We start from the raw sequence: 12,352 nt of genomic DNA, 5'->3' as shown, positions 1-12,352 counted from the left end.
AAAACCAGTGTCACTAATTGAAGTGGTACACACAAAAAAGAAGACAGGCAAAGGGGATGAATAAGATGCACATATTATCTTTGGACAGTGGACTTTGAGATGTACATAGGAGGTGAAGGGATGAGACAGACTTCAGAAAGAGTAACAATTTAAATTTTATAGCAATCTACATTTACTTTCCCCCTCAATAACAGAATTTTATATGTGGTGTTTAACTTTTTATTTAAATAAAAATATTGGCACTCTATACAGATAAAACTAGATGATTTTACTTTTGAACAGTTGTAGCGTTAAGTTAAACTATGTAATAAAGTTGTTCTAATAGTACTTTTAACTACCTAATATTTAAACTTCCAATGGCTTATTCTTGACTGTAGATCACTTATATCTGTATTCCCTCAACTAAATATAGGATATAGATTGCTTATAAAGACTTGAGTAAGAGTTTTTATTTTAGGATTTTCATTTTGACAACCCTAAGAAAATTCAAGTAAATAAAATATTCTATTTTATTTTGAAGAATAATTTAGAGCCACAGGATGGGCAACTGTGTCTGTGTTCATTATATTTCTCCAAATAGATTTATTTTTTGTTTATAACTGAAACATAAAATTGTACCTATTTGGAATTGGGGTTGTGGCTCAATGGTAGAATACTTGCCTAGCATGTATGAGGCACTGGGTTTAATTCTCAGCACCATATTAAAAATAAATAAATAAAATAAAGGTATTGTGTCCATCTACAACTAAAACAAAAATATTTTTAAAAAACTATACCTATTTATGAGATATAATTTGATGTTTTAATACGTGAAGACATTGTATGATGTTTAATCAAAGTAAACATTTATCATTTAGCATATCCAATATTTAACATTTCTTTATGGTGAAAACATTTCGTTCCTCTAGCTTTTAAAAGCAATATACAGTACATTATCTATAGTCATCTATGTTGTAGAACACCAGAACTTCTCATTTCTAACTGTATCTTAGCATCCACATTTTTCCCCACCTCTCCCTCCCCTGACTCAGCCCAGCTTCTAATAACCACCATTCTACTCTTAACTTCTGTAAGATCTGCTTGTTTAGATTGCACATATAAGTGAAATTATGCAGTAATTGTCTGAGCCTGACTTATTTTACTTAACATAATGACTTCCAGTTTCATCAAAATAGATTTGTAATTGTTATTAGTCAATTGAAAAGAATTTACGTAAAAGATAAAGCATAGCAAAATGGAGTCTAAATGACATCAGAGCCATGTCAAATGAAGACTGCAGAAACAGAAATAGAAAAATAGAGAACTGAGTGATCACAACCTGTACTGAAGTATAGGACCAGCAGTAAGGTTGGGAAAAGCCATTTAGTTGCCATAAGATAGTTAATTAAATCTACTTTTATTAGAAGTATATGGGTCTTTTAGTATAAATTTAAGTATGTGACTAATTTTATGTTTACTCATAAAATACACTGATAGTATATTGAAAGATAGAAGTCAACAGTGGAAATCTATAATTTTCTATCATTCTTAAAATTTAGGTTTGAAAAACTGACTCATGATGATCCCTCAATTATGCATATTTGTGTTACATATACTCAAACCCGAGCAGAATTTCTTCCACTATTAAGTTCTTAACATCAGATATACTCATTTCATAACATGAAAGGAATAAGGGTAATAAAATAATAAGAGTAAATAAAATAAAAGTTCTGCTTTAAGATACTAGAAGGATACATTACAAAATCTTAAATGTATTTTATCTTAAATTACAGAATAAGTACTTTTTAAAAAAATTTCCATAGTAAATATGTATGATTTTTATAATAAGGCTACTTTTTAAAATCCAATTGGCCACAGCTGAAAATTCCTCTATATTATATCTCTATTATAATATCTAAATATTTGATCATTTTTGTGCTTTTTCCACTGCTAGAATGGACAGGGAGCATCTTGTTTACATCTGTACTGTCAGGGATAAGCACGTTACCTGACACACTCAATTGTTTAATTATTTGCCCTATTATTAATATCTAAAATGTTCAGAAGGAGTACTAATTATTAAGCATTATTCTGGGTGCTTTACAAAGATTGTTTTGTTGAAAATTTGTACACCTTTTATCTCCATTCTCTAGTTAAGGAAACAAATTTAGAGTTATGGAAGAAGCCAGAAAGTATCTGAGGCTATTTAACCATAAATCTATCTTACTTTAGAGCTGAGAAGTTAATAGTACAAACATTAATAAGTTAGCATAATACCTGAATCCAAATTTGCAGGAGTTGTGGATCGACTTGTTTGTGAGAGGTTTCTGAAAGAGTTGGTGAAAAATGCTTGAACATGTGTAGAAAGCAGAATTTTCCATGATTCATTTGTGTCTTGAAGTAAAATATCATGAATCAAGCAAGGAAGCACGATCTGACAAAAGTCAGTTTTTACCTAGAACATACAAAACATCAACTCAATACTTTGAGTAAGAGAAGCACACTACTTAATATTTCCATTCCTTGTTGCTGACTTATAAAAATTTTTAAAAAGATAATCTACCATTAACTCAGATACTGGAAGGATACATTACAAAATGTTAAATGCACTCAGCATGTTATTAAAATATAAAAAACATGGACCAGGTGGTGTTAAAAGTACTAAGTTAGTATATCTATATCAAATATATGTTAGTTACACTGCAACTGTTCATTTCTAGTCTAGGCTATTAGCATGATCAGAAGATTAGTGAAAGAGGATTAATTTATAAGCAAAATTATGACATTTTTAAGTGTAATTTCAGAGTTAGAAAGTGTTATTAATAACAGAAGCAGTTCTCTGATATAAGAGGGAAAGAGCATGAGAATTTCAAGAGAAAAGCTGAAAATATGATTTTTGTGCATTTTTCTATACTCAGTGAAGAGCATGTCAAAGTATAAATTTTTATTTGTAATAAACCCCAATTTCTAGGTATAAAATTTGTGTATTTGTGGTATACTTCTGAATGGAGCAAAGCGCTTTAATGTGTGTGGCACATTAAACAAGTGTCCAACCTTTATTTTGGCATTCATCACATTCCACATACATCATATAGATAAATCACCACACTCAACGGCTATTATTATTAACCACATTCCAGGTCAAGCCTGACGGCCCAGATCCACCCACACAGGTCTGCACAGGACCCAGGCTCACAGGAGTCCTGGGTCCATCTCTCCCCCGGGAGGCACCCACTGGAGCCCAGCCTCTGGCACAGGACCACCCCTTCCGACCAGCAGACTACCACAGGATCCCAGGCCCACAATGACTTGTGCAGGACCCAGGTCCAGGGTAGGTCCAACTTCGCCCCTCACCACCATCACCACCTGGGAGCCTAAGCCTAACCATTTTCATGTTGGGACACTATAGTCATCGCCATAGCCTTCCCCACACAGTAGCCCCTAACTTTTTGATAACAGACAGGGCCTAGAAGCAGCTGCATCTCAGAGCAGATATCCCAAAGAGAGTGTGAGGCCTACCCTTCAGCCCCATCTCTGTGACATTGCTTCCGTCTTGGGGCACCTCAACTACTATTTCAAGTTACCTTGGCTATTGCTGCCACCACCTTTAGTTGCAGTAGCATACATTGAGGGACACCAGAAGGGTCTGGGAAGCCCAACATCAAGGTGAGGTACAATCTGCACAGATACTACAAGAATATAGGGAAGAAACTGTAATATCTCAGACCCATGCTGCAAGAAAGGAAGACACATGGACAACATGAAAAACAAGGGAAGAAAGTGCCCCAAACAAATCAGGATACTGTAATAACAGAACCCATGGACAGCGAAGTTGATGAAATGTCAGAGAAAGAGTTCAGAAGGCTCATAGTTAAAATAATCTGTGAATTAAAGAATGACCTAATCGCTTCTCGGCCTTTTGGCTAAGATCAAGTGAAGAATGACCTAAATGAGCAAATACAGGCAAAAATTATCACTCCAACAAAGAGATAAGAGAGCAAATACAGGTAGCAAAAGATTACGTCAAGAAAGAGATACAGGAACAACCAACAATAAAAATTATTAAAAAAAAAAAAAAAAAGAGATACAGACTGAAAAAAAAGTCACAAATCCTTGAAATGAAGGATACAATAAACCAAATAAAAAATTCAATAGAAAACATAACTAACAGACTAGATAACTTGGAAGAAAGAACATCAGATAATGAAGAAAAAGTATACAATCTGGAAAATAAAGTTGATCACACAGTGAAGATAGTAAGAAACCATGAAGAAAACATCCAAGAATTATAAGACAGCATCAAAAGACCAACTCTAAGAGTTATTGGGATAGAGGAAGGCACAGAGTTTCAAACCAAAACTATGTACAATCTCTTTAATGAGATAATAGCAGAATATTTCCCAAGCGTGAAAAATAAACTGGAAAACCAAATACAAGAGGCTTACAGAACACCAAATGTACAAAATTACAACAGATCTACACCAAGCACATTATAATGAAAATGCCTAGCAGACAGAATAAGGATAAAATCTTAAAAGCTGCGAGAGAGAGGAATCAGATCACATATAGGGGAAGACCAATTAGTATCTCAGCAGATTTTTCAACCCAGACCCTCAAAGCCAGGAAATCATGGAACAACATATACCAAGCTCTGAAAGAAAATAGATGCCAATCAAGAATCTTATATCCAGCAAAGCTAAGCTTTAGATTTGATGATGAAATAAAAACTTACCATGATAAACAAAAGTTAAAAATTTACAACTAGAAAGCCTGCACTATAGAACATCCTCAGCAAAATATTCCAAGAGGAGGAAATGAAAAAAAAAAAGACGAAAATCAGCAGAGGGAGGTATTACACTAAAGGAAAATATAATCAGAGGAGACACCAAGTCACATTAAATACCAAAAATAAACAAAAATGGCTGAGAATACAGATCATGTCTCAATAATAACCCTGAGTGTTAATGGCCTAAACTCACCAATCAAAAGACACAGACTGGCAGATTGGATTTTTTTTTTAAAAAAAGACCCAACAATATGCTGCCTCTAAGAGACTCATCTGATAGGAAAAGACATCCAAAGACCGAAGATGAAGGATTGGGAAAAATCATACTACTCACATGGGCTGTGGAAGCAAGCAGGGGTTTCTATCTTCATAACAAATAAAATAGACTTAAAACTAAAGTCAATCAAAAAGAATAAAGAAGGACACTACACACTGCTCAAGAGACCCGTAAACCAACAAGACTTAACAATTATAAATATATATGCCCTAAACAATGGAGCATCTATGTTCATTAAACAAACTCTTCTCAAGTTCAAGAGTCAAAATAGACCACAACACAATAATTTTGGGTGACTTTAATACACTAGATAGATCTTTCATCACTAGATAGATCTTCCAAACAAAAACTGAACAAAAAAACTAGACCTCAATAATACAATCAATAACTTAAGACTTAACTGACTCATATAGAATATTTCATCCTTCCATGAGAGAATAGACTTTTTACTCAGCAGCACATGGATCCTATTCTAAAATAGACCACATAATTATGCCACAAAGCAACTCTTAGTAAATATAAAAAAGTAGAGATACTACCCTACATTCTATCAGATCATAATGGAATGAAATCAGAAATCAATGACAAAATAAGAAATAAAAGCTATTCCAACACCTGGAGACTAAATAATATGCTATTGAATGAACAACGGATTGCAGAAGACATCAAGGAGGAGATTAAAAAATGTTTAGAGGTGAATGAGAACACAGATACAACATATAGAAATCTCTGGGACACTATGAAAATAGTTCTAAGAGGAAAGTTCATTGCATAGAGTTCATTCCTTAAAAGAAGAAAAAGTCAACAAATAAATGAATTACATCTCAAAGCCCTAGAAAAAGAACAAATTACACCAAAAGCAGAAAATAATTAAAATCAGAACTGAAATCAATGACACTGAAACAAAAGAAACAATTGAAAAAATTGGCAGAACAAAAGGTTCTTTGAAAAAATAAATAAAATTGACAGACCCTTAGCCATGCTAACAAAGAGAACGAGAAAACTCAAATTACTAACATACATGATGAAAAAGGAAATATCACAACAGACACTACAGAAGATAATTAGAAATTATTTAGAAAACTTGTATTCCAATAAAATAGAAAATATTGAAGGCATCGACAAATTTTTAGTCATATGATTTTCCCAAACTGAATCAAGATCATATACACAATCTAAACAGATCAATTTCAAGCGATGAAATAGAAGATGCCATCAGAAGTCTACCAACCAAGAAAAGCCCAGGTCCGGACTGATACACAGCCGAGTTCTACGAGACTTTTAAAGAAGAACTAATACCAATACTCTTCAATTGAAATAGAAAAAGAGGTGGTACTTCCAAACTCATTCTATGAGGCCAATATCACCCTGATTCCAAAATTAGGCAAAGACATATCAAAAACAGAAAACTTCAGACCAATATATCTAATGAACATAGATGCAAAAGTTCTCAATAAAATTCTGGCAAATCGAATACAAAAACATATCAAAAAGATTATGCACCACGATCAAGTGGGATTCATCCCAGGGATGCAAGGTTGGCTCAACAAATGGAAGAGATAAACTCTAGATAGGGCAGAGGGGTGGGAGGGGAAGGGAGGAGGCATGGGGTTAGAAATGATGGTGGAATGTGATGGACGTTATTATCCAAAGTACATGTGTGAAGACATGAATTGGTGTGAATATACTTTGTATACAACCAGAGATATGAAAAATTGTGCTGTATATGTGTAATAAGAATTGTATCTTGCACCTTCCCCTATTTATGTGCCTTTTGTCTATTTATAATGCTACTGGAAGAGGAGGGAGAACTTTTTCAGTCATTTGATTTCTTTTACAACTTTTTAGGTTTTTGAAGCTGCAAACACTACAAGGTTTTGGGGTGGTCTGTGCCTGAAGCTCAGCAGTGTGGGTCAGACAGTGTGAAGAGCCTAAAGACTTGCCAGCTAGGTCTGTTGTGCAAACTCACTGGAAATAAACCCTTGCTGGAACTTTTAAGTCTGTTCTTTTAGGTAAATAGTGATGCTCTTGACGTTATTTTCATTTATCTTATTTGGACTGGATTACTTTTTCCACAGTTACTAACTCAATGAGCGGGGGGGGGGGGGGGGGAGAAAAGCAACAAGTTCTTTTCATGCAAATGACTAGTATTTGCAAATTTTTTTATAAATTTGCCTTTAAAAACAGCTACCTGTGAACATTTCATTAGATATATTACAATAACACTAATCTTCCAAACTTTCACATCACTGTTTTCCATTTGTACAAATATATAATAAACTGCAGATTTGGCAGCTGAATTCAAGTGCATTAAGACATGGTCACTGTGCACATTTCCATGCACCCACACAGAGCTGCCAGTGGGTTTGTCCCACAGGTCTGGCTGGTCAAGTCTGGAGGATTGTGATTCCTTGATATTTTCTTTGTATTGACCAGAGTGCAGAGATATGTATGTGTTACGTCAATGTTTGTCTTCATTTGTGTTTTTTTCTTTAAAAAAATATTTGGCACTGACTGTATTTGAATAAAGTGATTTCACAGTGTGTTCCTGTATAGTAACGAGTGAAAGTGGAACACGTTTCTTTTTAAAAGGGAGAGAATTGAGATTTAAGTTATAACTTATTGAGCACTGTTAGTAATAATTGTTTTTAAACTTGTTTGATACCTTTCTTGGGGTATTGTTTGTAATGTGACTTATTTAAAGCCTTTTTTTGTTTCTTTAAGTTGCTGCTTTAGGTTAACAGTATGTTTTAGGAGATTAAATTGTTTTTGTTCAGTCTGCACAATTAGCCATTCAGAGCAAGAGGGCCAGATTGTATAGAAGCCCTTGAAAAAAAGGTCCAGATGAGAACAGAGGCAGAATGGGAAGTCACACCATCTGTTGTGGAAAGAGGACTTTCAGTTTGTAACTACGGAGCTGTGGTGCCATTAGAAACTGTGAATTTCCAAATAAATCTGAACACTTTTCTTTATTAAAAAAAAAAAAAAAAGAATTGTAATGCATTCCACTGTCATACATAAATAAAATAATTAATTTAAAAAATCAATTCCACATAAAAGACACATTGTAGATTACCAATGGTACATTTTTTCCCTTTTAAGTAAAGACAATTCCAAAAGCCAATTTTGGAACTATAAATTTAAGGTAGTAGGAAATAGTTCGTGTCTTGGCTCAAAGTCAAAATGTCATAAAAATCTTAGTTTTGTTTACTAATGAGAAAAAAGTTACATGCATGCCATGGGTACCACTCTGATGAACTGTTCTGAGTATACTGTAGTATTACAGAAAAGGTGATGATTTATTCACTACTCTATTTTCTCAGTAGAAAATAAGAACTGCTTTTTTTGGCGGGGGGGTACTGGGGATTGAACCCAGGGGCACTCCACCACTTAGCCACATCCCCAGCCCTATTTTGTATTTTATTTAGAGACAGGGTCTCATTGAGTTGCTTAGCACCTCACTTTTGCTGAGGCGGGCTCTGAACTCTCAATTCTCCTATCTCAGCCTCCTGAGCTGCTGGGATTATGGGCATGTGCCACGGCACCCAAAAAAGGACTGTTTTTACACTTCTTTCAACATAGGTGCTTTACCAAATGATTCCTCTACTGATAAATTTTAATTGGTAAATACTTACCTTAGCCAGATAATTTGTTCTCATATTTCTGTTAAATCATGTTTGATAGTACTGTAAGTTGAGTTAACCTCTAGGTCTTACAGTCATTATTGTGTTTTGAATTACATATTTGATTTTAAAATTCTGTAAAAGCAGAGTGTGTTGAGCATGCCTCTAATTCCTGCAACTCAAGAGGCTTAGGCAGGAGGATCACAAGTTTGAGGCCAGCTGAGGAACTCAACAAGACTGCATCTCAGAATATAAAATAAAAAGGGATGGTAATGTAGTTCAGTGGAAAAGTGCCCCTGGATTCAACGCCCAGCACCCAAAACAAACAAAAAACCTCTTTTAAAAAATTATTTTGGTGTTAGGGATTGAAACAAGGACCTTGCACATGTCAATCACAGACTCTACCACACATCCTCAGCCCTATGGAGACTATGAACTTGTTGTTTGATGTGGTACATAAGTGTACTCTTTACTATAATGAATTGGAAAAAAAAAAAAAAAGCAATTCTAACTATTGTCCTTACCCTTCATTCACTCAAGAAAGCATATTAGAGAGAGTAAATGACACTGACTTTAACAGAAGTAAACAAAGTTAAGAGTTGACTTTTGGTTAATATAAATAAATTACCATCATTAATATTTAAATTATAATTAGTAACAAATTGCTCAGGGCACCTTTTAGAACTCATCTAGTGTGTTGTCACTGAAAACCTGAAACTTATTGTAGTGTTAGGACCAAAGATGCCTAATTTAATCAATTTTCAGCAGCTAAATGTGGGTGATACTGCATGAAGACAATTGGAGATGATACGCAATACCAGAATACTCTTTTAGCTGCACAGCCATGATTGTGTACATAGAAGTCAAGGAGAATGAGAAAAGCAAAGAAAAAACAAAGGAATTCCATTAGATTAATTAATCTTCTTACTTCACACATTGGCTTTAATAATTGAAGAACTTCACTTTTTGAGCCTCCACTGTCCAAAAAAGCACAAGTCAATGTCTTTATCCAAATGTCATGATTTTCACTTTGAGGAATCCAAAGACTTGGATCATCCAGGCGTTCAAAAGGGTTTTCTTTATCAAGACTGGGTACTTCTAAAAACTAGATCACAAAGTACAAATAAGAGAATCAGAAAATTATTTTACCTTTCCTGTGTAAAATGACTATCTAGATATAAATCTGTTTCCAAATAAAACTAAATATACTTAAAACTAAATCCAGAGGCAATAGTTACCTTTTTAAATTAAAATGAATTTATATGAGAGGAAGAGTGGAATGGTGAAAAATGACTGGTCTAGACAGCAAGAAAACATGGGCTCTACAGTCAGCTATCACTATCAGCATATCTTATATATATCACCAGTTTTCTGCTTCATCTGTCTCATGTACAAACGCCGGTCCAACTCTACCCTTTAAAATTGATTTCAAATAAAATGAGATTTTTCAAAATCATTTTTCTATTTAACTTTGTCAGCAGTTCACAAAGTATCCTCTGAGTTGTCTTCATTCCTGTTGCTAAGTCTGTTCAGGGCAGATGTGCTGCTTTCTACTACAATCCAACATGCTTTAGGGGAACAGGAACTTTTCTGCTATTCTTTATAAAAAAACTTTTAATTGATTCTTTTAAGTTATATAAAATGTTAGGATACATTTTGACATAATCACAAAAACATGGAATGTAATTTGCTCTAATTCAGTCCCAGAAACTCCTTTTCTCCCCCTCTTCTCCTCCCTTTCTACTCTACTGATTTTTCTGAAATTTTATTTTTATTTTTTGTAGTTGTAGATGGACAGCATGCCTTTATTTATTTATTTATTTATTTATTTATTTATTTATTTTTATGGGGGTGCTGAGGATCAAACCCAGTAGCTCATGCATACTAGGCAAGTGCTCTGCCACTGAACTACAGCCTCGGCCCAAATTTTATAGTTTTTAAAAACTGGTATCTTATAGATATATTTGATATTGGGATTCATTGTGCTATATTCATGTATGAACATACAATAGTTCAGACAGATTCATTCCAATATTCTTCCCTTTTCCCATCCTTCATTCCTCCCCTTCAATTCCCTTCATTTACTCTACTTATCTCCTCTCTTTGTTTGTAAATATATTTTTAGTGTTGATAGAGCTTTATTATTTATTTATTTGTTTGTTTGTTTATTTATTTATATGCAGTGCTGAGAATCGAACCCAGTGCCTCACACATGCTAGGCAAGCGCTCTATCACTGAGCTACAACTCCAGCCCCATTCATCTATTTTGATGAGATTCCCACTCCCCTTTCTCTTTCTCCCCACACCTACAGAGCCCCCATATTTTTGGTTAGCCTCTACATTTCAGAGCAAACACTCAATCTTTCCAAGTTTTTGGGGATTGGCTTATTTCACTTAGCCTGATAATCTCCAGATCCATCCATTTACCATCACATAAAATATATTTCTTTATCCATTCATGGGCTGAAGAACACCTAGGTTGTTTCCATAGCTTCATTACTGTAAATTGTGCTGCTATAAACAGTGATGAGGACAACTTGAGAAACTTAATGAGTCCCTGTCTCAAAAAATTAAAAGGGCTGGGGATGTAGCTCAGTGGTTGCCTGCTCCAAGGCTCAATGTCAAGTCTTGCAAAAAAAAAAAACAAAAAAACTCACCCAAAATAAAAAATTACAGTGCTTTACAGATTGTTTCACTAGTTTCATTAATTAAGCCTTATTATTATTAGTAAATTTTACTATGACCAAAATTATGAATCATTAAAAGTACTACTTTAATGATGGGTATATGCCCTGAAATTTAATTGGCAGAAATTCAACTGTATATTCCTGAATCACTTTAAAAAAAAGAAACAAGAAACATTTAGGATTCTTAAATATCCTTCAGAGTGTTTTTAGTAGAACCTTGTAATGATATCAACAGGGGAAAAGGGATATTAAAATTATTGATTTATTATATTATTATTATAAGATTATGAGGTTATCTTATATTCTACTAGGGATTGTGATATGTTAACTTCCTATGGAAATAAATGCTTGCTTTCGAGAATCAATAGTGTTTATGGAATAAAAAGGTTTTCTATTGCTAAGACAAAAAGGCACGTCACTCATAATTTCCCCTATCCCCAACTCAACCATTACATGCCTAGGTTATCTATATCAGTTTTCTCACACTGTCATAAAAAAGAATGACAAATCCCCTAGACTCAAAAAGTACAGTTTAAATTAATTCTAGGAAAACCCATGTGGTATTATATTACTATTTTAAGAAAGTTGACATGCATAATTCAAATAAAATACTAATACTCAAAACATAGTGGATAGTCAATAAAAATTTATTACTTCAGAGACCTTTTTTCTTGATGTTCTAAAAGGCTGTAGATAGGTGAGCAAGGGATCTGCTCTCGTCTTATAAATCTCCCAGAAACGATGTCCAGTCTTTGTAGCTAAAATGTTTTTCAAACAGGTAACAGCAGCTGATCGAACTCTGACACTGAAAAACACAAAAACGCATGTAGTTCACTTATTAATCTTGAATGTAAACAATCTCCACTGAAAAAAATGAAAAATTGAATTCTACATCCAAGTAAAAATATCAAAGGATTTTTAACATTCCTTCAGTAAACTTGAATTACTAATCACTGTAATAGCAATTTTCTTCATTCAATATAATAATGTTCAAATAATG

At 33.9% G+C, this 12,352-nt stretch overlaps 1 protein-coding gene across 6 annotated transcripts in view; it reads right to left on the bottom strand.

Annotated features, from left to right (window-relative positions):
• Atm (ATM serine/threonine kinase) overlaps positions 1–12,352 on the bottom strand; it is a 153,612-nt gene that overhangs the window by 50,375 nt on the left and 90,885 nt on the right. For all 6 annotated transcript variants that reach the window (XM_071616672.1, XM_027930673.2, XM_071616673.1 and 3 more), the window contains exons 35-37: positions 12,016–12,157; positions 9,594–9,770; positions 2,257–2,434 (exon numbers count right to left, since the gene is read on the bottom strand). In XM_071616672.1, the coding sequence (XP_071472773.1) occupies positions 2,257–2,434; positions 9,594–9,770; positions 12,016–12,157 (497 nt within the window). The remainder of the gene's footprint in view (positions 1–2,256; positions 2,435–9,593; positions 9,771–12,015; positions 12,158–12,352) is intronic.

The sequence above is a fragment of the Marmota flaviventris genome, chromosome 9 (genome assembly GCF_047511675.1).
Source record: "Marmota flaviventris isolate mMarFla1 chromosome 9, mMarFla1.hap1, whole genome shotgun sequence".
NCBI lineage: Eukaryota > Metazoa > Chordata > Mammalia > Rodentia > Sciuridae > Marmota > Marmota flaviventris.
This window is presented reverse-complemented; position numbering and strand designations above follow the sequence as displayed.